The sequence below is a fragment of the Cupressus sempervirens genome, chromosome 7 (assembly GCF_028749045.1).
Source record: "Cupressus sempervirens isolate cs-2001-9-10 chromosome 7, ASM2874904v1, whole genome shotgun sequence".
Lineage (NCBI taxonomy): Eukaryota > Viridiplantae > Streptophyta > Pinopsida > Cupressales > Cupressaceae > Cupressus > Cupressus sempervirens.
The window spans coordinates 813980884-814000019 of record NC_143124.1 but is presented as its reverse complement, the minus strand read 5'-3'; the positions used below and the strand labels follow the sequence as shown (position 1 = coordinate 814000019).

The 19136-nt window shown below is 36.0% G+C and overlaps 1 protein-coding gene across 3 annotated transcripts in view; it reads right to left on the bottom strand.

Moving 5' to 3' along the window:
• Positions 1-262: 262 nt before the first annotated feature.
• LOC149549884 (PIN domain-like family protein) overlaps positions 263-19136 on the bottom strand; it is a 72334-nt gene continuing 53460 nt past the window's right edge. For all 3 annotated transcript variants that reach the window (XM_089793102.1, XM_089793103.1, XM_089793104.1), the window contains 7 exons: positions 4114-4156; positions 3513-3585; positions 3130-3217; positions 2929-2985; positions 2762-2840; positions 2603-2658; positions 263-607 (listed from right to left, as the gene is read on the bottom strand). In XM_089793102.1, the coding sequence (XP_089649228.1) occupies positions 2645-2658; positions 2762-2840; positions 2929-2985; positions 3130-3217; positions 3513-3585; positions 4114-4156 (354 nt within the window). In that variant the 3' untranslated portion in view covers positions 263-607; positions 2603-2644. The remainder of the gene's footprint in view (positions 608-2602; positions 2659-2761; positions 2841-2928; positions 2986-3129; positions 3218-3512; positions 3586-4113; positions 4157-19136) is intronic.

Here is a 19136-nt window from a genome sequence, read left to right as displayed (position 1 = left end):
AAATAAAATTGTAAACATCTAGGTCACTAAAAAACGTGCCTGACAATATGATCATTTCAACAACTGAACAAGAAAAAGCAATTGCTCAGAGACATCTCATAAAAAGACATGGATAATTCCACGAGTCCTTAGAGATACTCTTCCTGGTTTCTACAGAAAACAACATTTATACACCAAACACAAATTATTCCTGGGTTTTATTTGGTAGACCTTTCTTGAGCCTGTGTCAACGAAAACCATACTCTGATCCCCCAAAAACGCATTAAATCTTTAAAACGGTCAGCTGTCTCTATGATATATAATTTATATAAAGAAAAATTACCAAAAGGAAGGTTTAAAAAAAAGTGTAATCCTTGTGTTGTCGTGAAATGATTTGGCTGCTAAAAACTATGACAAAATGATCATTTAAACACTTGAACAAGCAAAAGAAATTGCTTAGAAATATTGACAAGCTTGGAAATTCCATGAATGTGACTCCTCACAGATGCTGCTGCCCTAAACCATGACAGAAATTACAAACATGTATTTTTCCAAGGTCTTATTAGGTAGAGCCTTCTTGAAAGTATGTAAGCAGAAAACCATATTTTATCCTGGTATTGGTTCATATCTGGCAAAACAAAATTTTGGGCAAATTTCAGTACGTCAAGGTCAACATTTGGCTCCTCTTCAACTTTATCTAAGACTACAGATATATTCTCTGATCAAACTAAAGAATATTAAAGATATGAAATAGCAAAACTTTCCTGAAAGCATGTTCTATTATTTTCCATGGACAAAAGAAATCATGTCTACAATGCACAAAAGGAAAGATGAGAATTTCAATAGAATTTTTTTAGTTTGGGTGTGAAGGAGATTTGCTGGAAAGATTTTGGCAATAGATATTGAGAGCATTACAGGAAAACAGTGTTCCAAGGGAGCACATGCCCCTCCCACCCCAAAAGTGCTAGTGTCCCCAGGACTTCGGGAGTCCCCAGCTGCACCACCCATTAGCCACCAGTCAGGCACCTGAGGCCTGGCCTCTCGAAGGATGACTAGAGGCCTCCCTTCATGCTACTCAATTAGTATTTTTACTTCTTAATAGTCTCATATAAATTTTCATAGCTAACATTTTAAGTACCATATGTATAGTATATAGTATATACAACCCCTTCTTGCAGCCCCCTAGCCGCAATCCCCCCATCCCGGAAACCTCTCCCCTGTTCCGGCATCCCCCGTCCCCAACAACAATGTAACTGAGTAAAAGTGAATCTGACACTTCTGTTGAATTTTTCTTCCTACTTGTTCATTACACTGTTCCGCTCTGAGATTCTTGTACCTATTTCTTTGTTTTCTGGTATGCATTTTTTAAAAACTAGGTCTGGTTGCCATTCCAAAAATGCCCCTCCATGCTATTGTTGAGTTATTTGCTTCTAAATTTCAATATATTTATACAAAGTGGATGTCTAGTTATAGAACAATTTATTGGCAGTGATCATTTAAGTCCTTTGAAGGCTAAAAGAGCCAACACATGCCCAGAATCCACCTGGAAATCCACTGAGAATCCAGATTCCCATACAGATCTAAGTGGAATTGGAGCAGAATCAGGATCCAGATCGTACCGGGATCAGGATCTGGGGCATATCAGAGGGATCCAGTGATGTCAAAGTTTAATCTCTGGAAGAAGAAAAATGTTTGAAAATGTTGAGTAAATTAATATCCCAGCTGTTTAACTTAGGCATTATTACATTTTTATTATTAATTTGTTATTTGTCAGCTTATTGCTGGCTCTCTTTGTCCTTGCCTTTATTAGAAAGGCTCTGTACATTATTTCATATCTCAATATCACTTTTCACCTTCTGGCAAAATATTCGACTCTTCTTGAAGATTATCCTGCAGGTTGTTTTCTTGGGAGGTTGATCACTTCAACAGAAAAGACATGCAATCTTTATGGCATAAATGATGTGTCCTCATGAAATAATATGCATAAATTATGATAATATTGTCCATTAAACAAAATAGAGGAAATAATTTTGAAAAATAAGCACTATGAGAATATTGTAACTTCTTGTATTCTGAATTTGAATCAACTCAATTTACTTCCATTTAACCACAATAAGCCTACTTTAAATGGTTATGTTTCACACCAACAAAAAGGATCATAATAAAGGAGGTTAAAATCACACGGATGAATGGACCAGCCTACACAATCAACAAAAATAAACTTAGCATTTTGAAATAGCTTACACTATAGACACTTGAGATAAAACAAAATCAGTTTCATTGCAATACCAAAATTATTCAGTTCTTTTAGGCTACAACATTTTCTCAGAAACTCCATTATGACCTTAAATTACTTAGAATTCTCCAAAAGTAATTCTGGAGAACACTCAATGTGCAGTACCCTTTGCTCGGATAGTTGTTGGATATATCATATAAAGATTGAGGTAAATTGACTCTTTTTCTAGTTTCCTTGAAATGTGCTTTACAAGAGGAACAAATGCCCCAAAATATGGTTCATGTCCTCGAGAAGAATATTACCGAAATTGTTACCAGGTTAATCAAAATATGACTTACCCACACTGCTGAGAATAAAGATTATAGAAGAATAAGAGACTCTACTTACAGAATTGTGCATGGTTCATCTAATTCCTGACAACCATCAGCACTAAAATCGTGGTGCTGGCATATATAAAAAAGAAATAGCAAATAAGAAAAAAATTAAGGCAATCCCAAAAACATTGTAAAATACAAAGAATATTACATAATGAAAATATAAGCATACCGCCTCCTATAGTTGCTTCTGGCAAACGTTCAATAGAATATTTGTGTTGAGTAATGTACATAATAGGTACACCAGGAATCTGCGCCATAATGTATACATTAGTAATATATGCATTAATGGAAATTCATTCCACCAATAGGCGATACTCATCAGTAAAAGTAAGATACCTTTCGAATTCGACGTTTTAAATCCCTATCGCATGTGGCCACAATATAGCACTTATGCTGTTTGCAATACAAATACCACAGCCATTAATCCAAATAAGCAGCCCATGTAACCAAAATATACCAATGACAAAACACTTTCTTCACTCACAAACCATTAAAAAACAGCACAAATGCTGGGAGAGTAATTTCAAAAGATATTACCTGGGTAACACGTTCTACAATGCAGTCATCTGCATAAGTGCCTTTATGAGTGCAAGGCAACCTATCAAAACGAGGATCCTTTGCAATTCTGTAAAAATATTATTAGTAGAAATAGTAGTTTTATTAGTATATTTGTTAGAATTTCAACTCAAGTGAAAGCCAACAATTCTATAATTAAATATTTACCTAATTTAAGTACATCTATCAATTTAATTCCATTTCAATCAATTCACAACAACTGGGCCAGATAAGAGAGCTCTCGTATTAAAATAATTCATATTCTGTAAGTACCGAATACATTAATGCCTGATGTGGACATATTATTCATGCTAAAGATTAAATTTTGATCACATGTATGATACAAAACAAGATGCATCATATACCGTAAGGCAACACGATACTTCTGTCCTAGCTTTTCCAGTTCAGCCATCACACAGTCTGTGATGCAAGGAGTACCTAATTACAAAAGTAAATAGTCAATTTGGTGACATTATTCACAACAATTTTGAAAGCAATATATTTAATTATGTGTAAAGCACCTCCCAGATAGCAACTGGGTATCAATTAACAACAGCAATTAATCTAGTGAGCAGTTATCCCAATTATGCAAAGTTGAAAATATCCACTAAAATAGCAGCAGATAATCATATATCTAGTCTTGGAACATAACACTCAAAAATCTTGAATGAACCATATATCACATGCATTAGAGCTGTAAAAGCAATTTTCACATGGTCCAACAGTCCTAATTGTGGAAACAACCACTAAACTATGGGCAATATATAACATGCATTAGACCCGTAAGATAAGTTTCCACATGGTCCAGTAGTCCCCTTAACTAAGTGCAGAAGCATATCTTATGGGCACTCTAAAAGAACATTCAAAACCTTGGATGAACCATGTATAACATGCATTAGATCTGCAAGGTAATTTTGCATGCAGCATTATTAATCCAGTAAGAAGAAAACGTTAAAGCCAACTCACATTTGGCATACAAGCAGTCCATCATTGCTTTCTCCAAGTCCAACTGCACATCAGAGGAGCCAAAATAACATAATTCTAATTAAATTCCACAAAATTCCAATGCAACTATTTGGGTGCCTTATTCATTTAAATCAAGAATGTATCCACGTAGAAATCTTCTAAAAAAACAAAGATGAAATTCCTTGCCAGGTTGGAAAAGCACTTTGCTGCACAAGTTGTCAACATGGTAATTACAAAGTCTGATTGCAATAAGATTTCTTAACTTTGTATCTGTCACTTTTCATTATACCATATCACTTGCACTGTAATATCACTGCTCAAACAAATAGAATATGCCACAAACTAGGCCTCCCAGTAGTTGGCTTCATTCTGAGGGATGAGGCTAGCAAGTTCAGGAAAGGTGATAGCTCCCTTTTCTTTGGGAAGAAATCAAAAAATGAAATGTAACTCAAAACTAGGCTGAAAGGCTTAAAATTCTCTATACTTTCAACATGTAGACATTTGATTTGAGAAGTCTCGCAGATCATCACCAATGTGATCACAATGGACGCAAAAAGGGAATTATTTTTGAAAGCAAATGCAAAGTTAATGAGAAAGATATCCAACTTCTTGCCTATATGTGAATTGAGGCAAATGAATCAATAAAGCTAGAAAATGTGTCTTTGTCACCAAGGATAATGTGGAGGCAATATATTCTAAAATTTGGTAGGCTCCATACAGTTCATACTTTTGACGCTGCACCAATAAAAATGCTCATGCAAACATAGCTCTCAAATTTTGGATGATTAAAATGAATGCATCAATGCCTTTGAACACATGGACATAGCAACAAATCACATAAATTTGTGTTTAGGTAGCCCTTGGAGGAAATAGATTAGTAAAAGATGAGATAAATTTGACTTCTAAATTGTGAATTTGGGAAAGACTAGTCTGCAACTGTGAGGATATTCACAAGACCATTAACTTGTCCTAGAACATGAAATGGGCCAAAGCCAAGTGGGTAACGTATGTAGGGAAATATGTGTGTGCATATATGTAAGAGATAAGCAGATAAAGGGAATGTATAGGAGCGTGTGACCATAATGGTACAAGGGGTAACCATATAGAAATGTGTGTAATGGATACATAGGTGACACAGGGCAAGAGACTAAAATTTGCACAAAATATTCCAATTGTCAATATGTCAATGTATCAAGGTACTCTCCTCAAAACAAGCATAAAACTAAATGAAAAATGGCACAGTATACAAATTTCACCATTAATATAATTACATTTAATTAGTTTGTCATTTTTAGATTGTATAGTTTGTAATTGTAGTGCCTACTGTGTTGATATATTATATATCTATTCTTTTGATCCGAGCTAGAGTCAGGATGTGCTTGTTATATATCTATTGATTGCTGATCTATTCTTTTGTCCATATGATGTCATTGCTGTTGTGAGTAGTTAATCATTCAGCTGATTCAATAGTGATCATATATGCATGATGTGTATGTCAGTGATGCCATGATGCTGTATGATGATGACTGGTGCATTTATATTTCATGGTGATATTTTGGTTTTCAGACTAAAATATTCTTGTATTATGTGATCTGGTAAAATATTCTTGTATTATATGAGAACTATGGTATTTTAGAGATTATGTGATGACATCTGCATGTTCGATGATTAGCATACATATTTTTTGTGATACCTGATGATGTTCAATTTCATGCTATGAGTTAGATGGTTGTTCATGGTTATGATTATATTAATGATTTACGGATCCTGTCTGATGTGCTTGTGCAAAGTGGGATAAAGTCACAGTCACTCATTTGTGGGATTTATACAATGCCTCGATCGCTTTTTGTTGTTGGCTATTACATATACACGTGCTTTGGCTATTATACTAACGTGGACAGGTACTGGGCATCAACTTCCCCTGAAAGCGTGCCTAAATGATATATATTAACTCCAACAGTGGTTAAATATGGAGGCCATTATGTGGCCAAAATACATTAGCCAGTATAGTCGATCCAGCTTTAAGAGAACAGTTTTCCCCGAGATGCTTTTATGCACCAGTTGCAATGAGGCGACATACAGCCATGAATATTATGTTTTGTATGGTTGTACATGTTGTGTGTAATCCCATGTCATAATTAATCATTGTTCCATGTTCATTGCCAGAATGTTTAGCCTTAGCATAATTGTTGTAACCGGATAATTCAAAAGGGAGTTTTATTATGTTGGAATTTACATATTTATTTTGGCTTTTGGATTTATCTTGATGGGGGATGAAATTTTATAAAGGGGTTGGTTTTATATTTTATGAAAAAGTTTAAAATGTGGAGAACAAAAATTTAAAGGGCATTTTTTATTCATTTTTACTCAACTTGGTTTTAGAAGATTTTGAGAGTTTTTGTCAAAAACAATGGGAAAAATTCGGGGGACAAATTTTTGAAGAAAGATTTTTGTGGGCTTTTGGACTTTGGATTATTTGGAAAGATTTCAGCTTCTCAAAGTTTCACGCGATTTGGTGAAGAATCTTTCCTTTTGCAAGTAATTCAAGAGTTTTCCTCTTTAGTTACCAAACTCGTGCCCTAGGGGTTGGATCCGGATTGGATCCAATCTTAATCCAAATTCGCACTGGATCCAGACAGGATCCTTGTTTTACACTATGGATTTGTTCGGATTCGCGGGCCGCAAATCCAAACGAATCCACTGTGTAAAACACGGATCCTGTCCAGATCAACACAAATCTAGCACGGATCTTCAAGGATCCAGTGTGAATCCTCAAGGATCGACGGCTTTAAGTGGGTCTAACTTATTTAATGACTTTTTAAATATATATTTTGCTTTCTAACCCTAAAATACCCTTTTTATTATTTGGAAAGATTTCAGCTTCTCAAAGTTTAATGCGATTTGGTGAAGAATCTTTCCTTTTGCAAGTAGTTCAAGAGGCTTCCTCTTTAGTTACTAGACTTATGCCCTAGGGGTCGGATCCGGATCAGATCCAATCTGAATCCAGATTCGTGCTGATCCAGACAAGATCCTTGTTTTACACTATGGATTTGTTCGGATTCGCAAGCCACAAATCTAGACGAATCCATTGCGTAAAACAAGGATCCTATCTAGATCAGCACAAATCCAACACAAATCTGGCACAGATCTTCAAGGATCCAATGTGAATCCTCAAGGATCAACAGCTTTAAGTGGGTCTAACTTATTTATTGACTTTTTGAATATATATTTTGCTTTCTAACCCTAAAATACCCTTTTTATGCAATATGTAAAAACTGAGAGAAATATACATAATTTTAAAACTATATATATTTACAAATCCTGATTGGGAAAAAAATTTGCAAATCCACATATCCGATTCATGTGCCCAAATCGGATTTGTATCATGAATCAATAACTAAGGTTTTCTTGAGATAAAAGGTATGTATGCAAATTTCTTCTCAATTCATTTTTAATTGTTTGAATTGTTTTTGAGGGTTAAAACTAAGGGCCCATTTGGTAGCTGGAATTAGAATGGAATTGGCATTCGGAATTCTAAAAAATTTCTAATCCATTGTTTGGGTCCGCACAATCGGAATTGGAATTGGGAAAAAAGTAGAATTCGGTATCTCCATTTGACCCCCAAAACAAGAATTCTAAATTCCTTCAAAATACTTGTTATTTGGAATTCCCATTTTAAATCCCATTTTTTGAAAATGAGAATTTCAACTAAAGTAAAATTTAAGTTTGACATCCAGATGACCATCTGGGGGTGCCTATTTTTGCACAAATTTTTGAAATTTAATCTTTTTAAATGGGGGGAAAAATATTCCGCTATTACTTGCTCATATGTTTGCCGCGTCTGGAGTTGCCCACATAGATCACTACCTTCATATATATCCTCCATACTTTTTGCTGTTTGTATTTTTTTGACTAGTTGTTAGCAACAAAGACACCTGAAACATATCTGCATTTTATTTGTCATAATGTTTCTAATGTTTCTTAATCCCCATCTACTGAATATGGTGCTTATGTTTCATCGGGCTTTGTCAACAATCTGACATGGTCTATAAAGACGTGGATTTCTGCCATAACTTTCAGCATTTTACCCATCTATTTCAACACCTGACTCCATCGTGGCTAGTATCTGTCATTGCTACTGGAGTGAAGCAAAACTTTTAATAATATCAGGCCTTCACCAATTAGTATTGCTGCTGTGTATGCTCATTCACTTTTTAACTCCTACGGTTGTTTTGGCTAGTATTCCAATTCCACAATGTGCAACCAAACGGAGGAAATCTGTACTCTTTCAATGAATTCTTGATCAACCAAACAGTCCCAAATTGAATCCCCTATTTTGGCTAGTATTCCAATTCCACAATGTGCAACCAAACGAAGGAAATCTGTATTCTTTCAATCAATTCTTGGTCAACCAAACAGTCCCAAATTGAATTCCCTAGTCATAATCTGGATTCCAAATTCCAGAATCCCAAAGCCAGCATTCTAAATACCAATGCTTAATTTATATTCCAGCAACTAAACGGGCCCTAAGGGATTTAATTGAAGGATTTAGGGATTTGTGGAAGAACTATAGAGATTTCTATTTAAATATGAAGCATTTCTTTAATATAAGGGTTTTTGCATTAAAAACATGGGTAGAGTTTCCTTGTTGAGGTTTTTGAATTAACTGAATGTATTTTTGGCATGTGTTGAGCATGGAGACAAGGATTTTCTCACTTTCTTCACATTCAAAAGTTGATTTTTTTGGTGAAAATTGAGCTTGGGAATCCATATCCGGGTTTTGGAGTCTTGTTGCCTTTCTAGGTAATATCTTTCTATGCAAATTCATTGTTTATGATGTTTAGATGGTAGCACCAATCTTGTGAACATCCCAAATTGGAGTCTCACCCTTTGATGAGGTCTTGTGTGTTCAAGAGTTGCACTTGGAAATGATGTTCGCACTTGTGTATGCTGATGATGGTATTGGCACCATCTAGCATGATTGAAACTTGAGACTTATGGTTTTCCATGGGACATTCCACCATACTGCCATGCTTGAAATGATATAAATGGACATGTGATTGTGCCATGTGTGATTGTGTGAGTGAGTGCTATTACAAGCATTGAAGTGGCTGTAATTATAATAAATATGTTAGAATATATAGTCCACTGAGATAACTGAGAGGGGGGGTGAATCAATTATCCAACTATTATCACTATTATCAACCTTAAACAAACTTAAACATGAGTAATATAAACTAAAACCACAACAAGATACTCATACACAATAACACTAGATATGTGAACTAGGGAAACCCTTGATCAGAAGGAAAAACCTGGTGGGGATGGTACACACAAGATGATGTACTAATCTAAATATTCCTTGTTAAAGGATGGACCCTATTAAGAGTCTGTGAATACATGCAGCACGTATGAGTCCCTATTAGTAGACTTTGAATCCCTATTAGGAAATTCCAACCTTGTTAGGAGTTGTGAGGAGATTCCAACCCGATTAGGAGTTGTGGAAGACAGTTGGACCCACTGCCCAAAGAGCTTCAAGGACAAGACCAATGAACCCACTGTCCAAATGATCTCTATATTATTCCTTGCAGGATAATAGAATTGTTTTGTATTGTTCCTTCCTCTTTCTCTGTCCTGTCAACTGAACTTCTACTCCTTTTGATCTTGTAACCAAATCACAAATCTCGCATCCAATAATCCCTTGGATAGCTTACACACATTCAGTATGCACCTTGCTTCTTTTCGCACTTCGCACTTCTTGCAACAATGGATACACATTACAAACAAGGAAAACATCTTTCCTTTATAACATATCTTCATAATAATTCCTTAAGTCGGCATTGAGGCTTTCTCAATTAATTATAATAAGATAATTAATTAATTTCAATTCCAATAGCACTATCGGCTCACAGTCTATACAAAACTTCACACGTTCGATACCAGGGCTTGCACACTTGCTGACATCATCAACTGACTGTCCTCTGTCACTACTTGATTGCGCATCTTCTCATTGCATTCTCAAATGTAATCTAGAAAACAAACATTAGGAACTACTTTCCCAATACTCTGTCTTTGAACTGCTCTCTGTAAATCAGGTACATCTTCCGTACATCTTCGACTCGGTCTCTACGTACTTAACCACATCATCGGGACATTGTGTTGAACATGTCCATAACTGCGCATTACCAAAGAATCAAACCATTGTTCGTACCATCAAGACCTATGTCTGCTACTCAGCCAATCTTTACAGAAACCATGCTATGTTGACATCAATGACAAACACAGTCATGAATGCAACATGTCAATACTCGCCAATGCTTAGGGTACTCCCCCAATGTAGTATCATCAGCATTCATGCTAACAATCTCCCCCTTTCACATTGATGGCAACATAGATAAAAAAACCATCTAAGTTCCAAGAATACCAAACAGTGTTCTGATGTTGTTGTTGTTGTTGACCAACATCAATTATCCACACGCTAAAAAGAATCTCAAAACAACAGGTGCATACTCCTTAGACATCAATTGTCACACTAAACAATTCACAATACATCATATACATATCCCTGCTTCCTTTCATGAATCTTTCTAAATCTCTCTAAAGAGATATCTCTCCCCCATACCTTAGGAGATACTCTCCCACATGCCTTGGGAGATGTTTTTTCATGCATACTCTCCCCAATTGACATCAATGTCAAGGACCTCAATCTCAACGTTACTACATAACAATTGCTAATATGTTGCTCCAAGTCTTCAAACAACTCGAGTATCCAAAGACACTATTCAATACCAAATACCAAGAGTCCTCAATGACTCAGAGCATCACAGATACTCCCCCATACGAGAAGCATCAACATTCAGTCCAGGCTAACAATAGTGCTTTGTAGTACTGGACTGATGCACTCTCTACACCACCAACTCAGAAGTAGGCAGAGGCATAACCCCAAGCATACCTCTCAAGTACTCAAATGTATCTTTAGGCAAAGGCTTCGTAAAGATATCTGCAATCTAATCTTTAGAACTCACATACTCCAATCTAATTTCCTTTTCTGTTGCTTTCTCTTTCAACACATGATACTTAATAGATATATGCTTAATCTTAGAATGCAATACAAGATTCTTAGACATACTCACTATACTTGTGTTATCACAATAAATGATAACAAGTTCTTCAAACTCAATTCTAATATCCTTCATCATCTGCTTCATCCACATAACTTGATTACAGTTATTTGTTGCTGCAATATACTCTGCCTCAGCAGCACTCTGCAAAATACAATCTTGCTTCTTGCTTAAAAAAGAAACCAAACTTCCTCCAAGAAAAGAATGCTTCACTATTGGTGTTCTTTCTGTCATCCATACTGCCAATCTACATCAGTGTATGCACATAGAATGAAATCACTTAATCTGTCATACCAAATTCCATAGTCAGATGTCCCTTTCAAATATCTAAATATTCTCTTCACTACTGCAAAATGATACTCCTAAGGACCAACTTGAAATCTAGATACAATCCCAATTGCATTTGCTATATCTAGTCTGGTGTAAGTCAAATACTGCAAACATCCAATCATGGATCTGTACTTCTTCTGCTCTAATGCAGGTGTCTCATCTTTGTTGGATAACTTGTGACCAATTATCATTGGTGTACCAATAGGTTTACAAATTTCCAAAGCAAAGCTTTTAAACAAATTATTCAAGTATTTAGCTTGTGAAATGAAAATACCATCATTGTTCTGAACAATCTGAAATCCTAGAAAAAACTTCATTTCTCCTATCATGCTCATTTGAAATTCATTCTTCATCTCTTCAGCAAACTTATCACTTGCTTCATCATTACCTCCAAAAATGATGTCATCAACAAATATTACAATAATCAACAAACCATTTTCAACTTCTTTCAAATACAAGTTACTATCTCCCATACCTTTAGCAAATCCAAGCTTTGCCAAATAACTGTCCAACCTTGCATACCAAGTTCTAGGTGCTTGCTTCAGACCATATAAAGCCTTCTTTAGTCTGCATAACATGTCTTTGTCTTCTGATAAAGGAAAACCGTCAAGCTGCTCAATATATACCCCTTCTTCAAGTTCTCCATTTAGAAAGGCTGATTTAACATCCATCTGATAAACCTTGAACTTCTTATTTGCTGCATCAGCCAAGAACATCCTTATTGCTTCCATTCTGGCTACAAGTGCATACATTTCCCCATAGTCTATCCTTCTTGCTATGAATATCCCATGCATACAAGTCTAGCCTTGTTCCATCTGATAAATCTTGAACTTCTTATTTGCTGCATCAACCAAGAACATCCTTATTGCTTCCATTCTGACTACAAGTACATACATTTCCTCATAGTATATGCCTTCTTGCTATGAATATCCCATGCATACAAGTCTAGCCTTGTTCCTCACAACTTCACCTTGCTCATTCATCTTGTTTCTGAATACCCATTTGGTTCCTATCACATTCTTGTCTTTAGGTCTAGGAACTAACTCCCATGTATCATTCTTCACAATCTAATCTAATTCTTCCTTCATTGCTTGAATCCAATGATCACCTTTACATGCTTCATCTGTGCTCTTAGGCTCAACTTGAGATATCAAACATATCTCCTCATTTACTCTATTCCTTGTCATCACACCTTTGTTTTTGCTTCCAATTATTATATACTCAGGAGGGTGATTCTTTGTTAGATTCTTGTTAGAGGTAGGAGTTGACATCTCAACTCTTATCTCTTCTCTACATTCAGAACTCTGCTCTCCTCTTTGCTCAACAGTTAGTACATCATTCTGCAAATCATTGTTAGTCTCAAAGAAAACTTCAGCATTCTGTCTAACAATTCTAGAATTATCTTCTTCTTCATCTAAATTACAATCTACCATCTTTTCCTTAGTTCCAAACTTTTCATCAATCCTTACATTTATGCATTCAACTATTGTCTTAGTTCTATAGTTAAAACATTTGTATGCCTTGCTTTTTAATGAGTAACCAAGAAACATACCTTCATAACATTTATGAAGATATTCATGTGGGCAAATTGCTGATTATTTTACTGCTTTTTATTGCATGAGGTATCTATTGTATTCTGAAATTTGTTTGTGAAAAAGTTTGGGTTACATATACAGTTAGGTATATTACGATGTTATCAGAGCAGTGTATCCTGCCAATCTGAATGGTTACAAATTGCAGAAATAGAATATCCTGAAAGTTTTACTTTTTGACTGGAGATCAAAGAATTAATTTACACATTGAGTTAAATTTGGGAGATTTCATCTTCAGCAATAAAAGGGATTTAAAATCTATGTTTCAAATATAGTACAGAGAGTTGTGTCACAAGGTTTGCTGAATTTTCAGCTTCAAGTTTGAAATTTGGCAAACCAATGAAAAAAATTAAAAAAAATATTAATTCGGCTAAAATTCGTATGGCAAAAAAAAAATTACTTCCATTTCTCTTCTTTTTTTTATTGGTAATGGGCCGAAGCCTAGATTAGTTATTATTATTTTTTGTAATTAATTGTTTTTATGCGTTAAGCTGGAGTAGACTCGAACCCAAGACCTTCGACATGAAAGGCTCACAAGTTACCATTGTGTTGTAGGCTCTTAAGACATATTTTACTAAGCATTTTTAAAGGTATTTTTGCTAGATTTGTTTGTAAATAATACCCTTCACTCAGTGAAATAGTAGTCTTTTGAAGGCATTTGTTGCTAGGATTTCCCAAGTTGATCCGGTTCTCATCGACAGCTCTGAAATTTCAGAAGATCTGAGCCAACTTCGAGATTGTCTAGTGCTTGCCAAACTTAGAGATTTGCCTAGTTATTTCCTCAAGGTTTCTCTTCTCCTATCATGACAATAATTCCTTCACTGCAAGCATAGTTTGTTCACTGTGGCAGGGCATTTTGGTGTACACAAAACTGCAAGCATAGTTGGTTGACTATAGCAAGGGCTTTTGGTGTACTCGAAAGCTCTCCCTTCACTCGCGACCAAATTTGACTATGAGAATGATCGTTGGTGTTGTCTTTTCGGGGTTTCTTGTTGCCATGCAAAGAACGCATGGAGGGAGGTCATCAAATCTTTCAATTTAATACTTCATTTTGATTTTTAGGTTTTATTATTTATATTTGATGTTTTAGGATTATATTTATAATTATGTTATTTTTATTTACTTCTTAATATTAAAAAGATTAGTTTGTCAAGGTAAATTGCGAGCCTCTCATCGGGGAGGGCTTGGGTTTGAATCTACTCGAGATTAACACATAATCACCTGGCAGAGTAGTTTAAGGATTAAATATTTCTGCCATTTAGCCATTGAGGCTTATATGTGGAAGCCCGTTTATTTAATTGGGTGAGCTTATATATTTTTCAATATTACATTGCATTTCCATGATTGCCAGAGCCAAAAATACATTCTAAAGCTTTGATTATACAACAAAGTCTTTTTATAATGTTCTGGTATATTATCCAATCGTGGGACCCATTCATTCACAAGCAGTGGTAAAAATTTCATATTTATTGCACTGAGATTATTGGGCTCTCAGACTTATCACTAGGTATTAATATTACAAACTATAGCAGCAGCTATATTTGTATGACAATATTAAATCGGGAATTACACTATCGAGCATTACCTAGCATATTATTGTGGAAAATATTAATATCACATGAACTGGATCCTCAATATTTCATTAAATTTTCTTGCCAAATCCGATTATAAGTTTCGATTATAAATTGAAGAGGAAACATTGTAGTCTTATCTTATATTGCTGAAAATATAGTCCAGAAGCATTTATTTGCAAAACCTCACCTTCTATTGGTCCCATGAGGGCATCAGTTACAGGAAGCAAGAAGATTGAATGTGATTATAGGGATTTTTTAAATCTGTCTGGAGTGTTACAGTGAACATATACTACCAGACTGGAGAAGGAAGAGTTACATGAAGAATCCTGAGGTTGTGCACTAACAGCTTCTGGAGGAACGCATGAATTCTAGAAGAACACTGTTTTTTGCATTGATAATTATACCCAAGATAGCCTTTAGTGAATTTTCTGAGCATGTCAGTATGGTGCATAGAGAGTATGAGGAATGAGCAAGCTGTGTGACAACGTTGCAGTCTAATATCATTACATTTACCCAGTTTGGCGTTTGCTGAATATTGAGAAAGTTAAAATTAGCGTCGTAATTTTTAATCTCAATTGGCACTTAGCATAACACTGTGGCGCTTAATATTATCTAAGCCTTTACCGTTACATGTGGGCAGTTACTGGAGGAGAAACTGTGATAGCAAAGTTTGGCAGTCAGAACCCAAAATAAAATTAAAAAGGTTTCTTATTTGTGCAACATGTGGATTTTGAGTCATTCTGCATCTGAGTATGGTGCGTAGGTAGTATGAGGAATGAGCGAGCTGTGTGATAACGTTGCAGTCTAATATCATTACATTGACCCAGTTGGCATTTGCTGAATATTGAGAAAGTAAAAATTGGTGTCCTAATTTTTAATCTCAATCGGCACTTAGAATTACACCGCAGCACTTAATATTATCTAAGCCTTTACTGTTACATTTTGGACCATTACTGGAGGAGAGTCCGCGATAGCAAAGTTTGGCAGTCAGAACCCAGAATAAATTGAAATAGTGTCTTATTTGTGCAATGTGTGGATTTTGAGTCATTCTGCATCTGCCTGGAGTTGTAGGTATGAAGGTGTCTGCAGAAGAATGGAGAAATGATGAAGATGAAATTATACTCAACTGAGATTACTAGTGGAGTCACAGGAGTTAGAGGAATTGAGTTAATGTTAAAGGAGTATCGGGTCATTTGACTGTTCTTGGATGTGTCACATTGTGACGTTTAACGCCCAGGTTTATTCGAGTAGTTAACATGATAGCATCCCCGTGAAGATTACATTCAACCATGACACGTCTGCAAGTGTTTTGCCAATACCGTCTGTATTGTTCTGGAAATGCCTACAGTTAAGTCAAAGCTAGAATATAACTAGAGTCTCAAGACAGACAAGAAGTTGACAAGGTGATTCTACTGGTGGCAGAGTGTGAACAACGTACAACTGAGTCAGGTGCCGTGAAAATCTGATACAGCAGAAACATTCAATCAGAAATCTACATAAGGGGTGTGCCATCAGCAGTCAAAGGAAGGTCAGAGAAACAAACTGTTGTAACTCCTATGAATCTAATGGGAACAGATATAGCCTTGCACCAGAGGTTAATATGTCTGCTAATTCTGAATTTGAGAAAGTAACAACTTTGGTATTTGCTGTGAAGTCCAGACTGGAGCATTCGGGTTCAAATCAGAGTGCAGATATAATTATGAAACTCCAAGACATGCCATGATTTCCTTCCTTCTCATGTAATCTTCATGCTTTGAAATGTAGGTGTAAGTTTTGGGTTTCCAACAGTGTAACACGGGGACGTGTCTCCCCCCCTCAAAACTGGGCCGTCTCGGAGATGGGGGCGTCCTCGGGACAGGGGGCAGCGTCTCGGCATTTTGGGTGATGCCACTTAGAGCGCCACCTCCGTCGGAGATGGCAAGACATCTATTGTGTGGGTGCGCAGGGACGCGATAGAGTCTCATTTATTGCAGGGGGACGCGACAGAGTCTCGTTAAATTGTGGGTGCAGGGAGACTTGTAGGTTTTGTTTGCATTATAATATTATATACTTATTTTGATATCATGATATATGGCACATGATACTTATTGTAATCAACTTTATGTCATGACTAATATGATCATTGATTACTTTTAGATAGTAGAATCTAGATACTCATAATATTGATCCGAAGACTGATATATAGACTAATATTTGCTGATGTTCAATGTCAATGTTCATTGTTTGTTTGTCATTTGATCATGAATCATGATGCTCTTGTTCAAAACTTCAATGCAATGTTCAATTTTAATTTTTTATTGTTGAAGTTTACCATTTTTTACATCTTTATATGACTATATCAAGTTATATTGTATAATTGTAGTACATTTTTTCATAGCTAGCATTTTAAGTACCATATGTATAGTATATACATCCCTGCTCCCCCTGCGAGCCCCGCACCCCCGCCCCCGCCCCCCACCGTCCCCAAATCAAGACCCCTCTGTGCCCCCATCTCGGAAACTTGTCTCGCCGTCCCCCCATCTCGCGAGGCGGTGTAACTATGGTTTCCGATGAGTTTCTTGTATTGATTGAGTCCTCCCAATTAAATCTAAATGCGTATGAAGAACTGGGTTCTGAAAATATTCTATTTAATCCTACATGAGGAGTTCTGGAAATGTATCTTGGAATTTGTTTAAAAACAATTTGGAGAAGTGTGTTCAAACTTCAGATATTATCGTAAATTGCATGTTCTTTAAACCAGGCTATTGATCACAGAATAACCAGGAAATTCAGTCTGAATGGCTGCATACAAACTGATTGACAAAATGCTCCAGTAGTGGTTGGTAAAATTGGGTCAGAATGACAGTATCATATCTTTCATTAGTAAACAACACATAAATTTCAGAATTTAGAACCTTGAACCATCTTTCCAGTACTTGGAAAACTGCGGCAACAGACTTGTCCTCTTCAAGTTGAAAGATGCAGTGACCCCATTTCAATTCGAAACAATTGTGCATCAGATCTGGTAAAATTCAGCTTGAAACAGCATGGAGTCAATGGAAAATCTGAAAAGTTCTCTTTTCTCAAAGGAATTTAACGACACCTTTGAGGTTAATCATAAGAAACCTGCATAAGGAAAAAACAATAGGAAACAGGTTGTACATCATGGGATAGCAGTTAGGGGCCGAGAACTCGGTGGATGATCTTCTATCAAATTTGGAAGAGCTGGACTTTTGTCTATCTAAGGTGGATCAGTCTGCTTGGAGGCTCTTGAATTTTGCATTGCAGCCTTCCATGGTTGCCTAAGTGCAACCCAGGTTGTTGGATCCTCTGAGTAGGTATACTTTCCTTGATTACGAATGATGCCATCTGATTTCTACCAGACTTCTAATCCAAGAGAGTAATGTAGAATGCCCAAATCCTTCATGTCGATTTCTGAAGCTAAATCTCTCTTACATTGAGAGATTAGGTGATTTTCCCCTATAATAAGGTCATCAACATATAAAATAAGCATTAAGATATAACTATTAATTACCTTAAAGTAGAGGTTGGGATCTGCATCATTCTTGGAAAACCCTAGTCCCACAAGATAGTAATCAATCCTCTCATACCAAGCTCTGGGGGCCTATCTAAGTCCATATAAAGCCTTCTTCAATTTGCATACATGTGATAGTTATCACTGCCCAAACTAAGGTGTAACAAGCAACAGGTGAAAAACTCTCTTCATAACCAATAACCTCTTTCTATGAGAAACCTTTGGCAACAAACTGGGACTTGTGTTTCTCAATATTGCCGTTTGCAGCATGTTTGATTTTGAAGAGCTATTTTGAAGAAACAACAGATTACTTTTTTGGTCTTGGTACTATGTCCCATATATCATTCTTTACAATGGACTAATACTCTTTTGTCATAGCATCTTTCCATATTCGATGTTTTAAGGCTTCAGTGACACAAGTTGGTTCTGATTTGATGATCTCACTCATCAAGGCATCATAGCTAGAGAATCTATGAATTCTCTTACTTTATCTAATAGTTCCCTTGGGTGTTGCATAATTTTCAGCTTCCTCAATCATCTTTCTGGCCCAAAGAAGTCACTTTTTGTTATTGTTAGGTTCATCTACTGGAGTAGTCCGATTTTCATTATAGTTTCTTCGAGAAACTCCCACTAAACCTCAGGAGCATGATCCTCCTCCATATCTTTAGGAAGATCTTGAATTTCTATCTCATGAGAGCTCTTGGATCTCCTCAAGGCAACATCTTCCTAAAAAAATGACATCTCTGCTAAGTTCAATCAATTTTTGTCCAAGTATGTATATTTTGTAGGCTTTTCATATTTCACTATAGCCCTCGTAATCCATTTCTTGTCAGTGGGTTCTAACTTAAACCTCTTTTATTTAGGTACATGAATGAAGACAGGACAGCCAAAA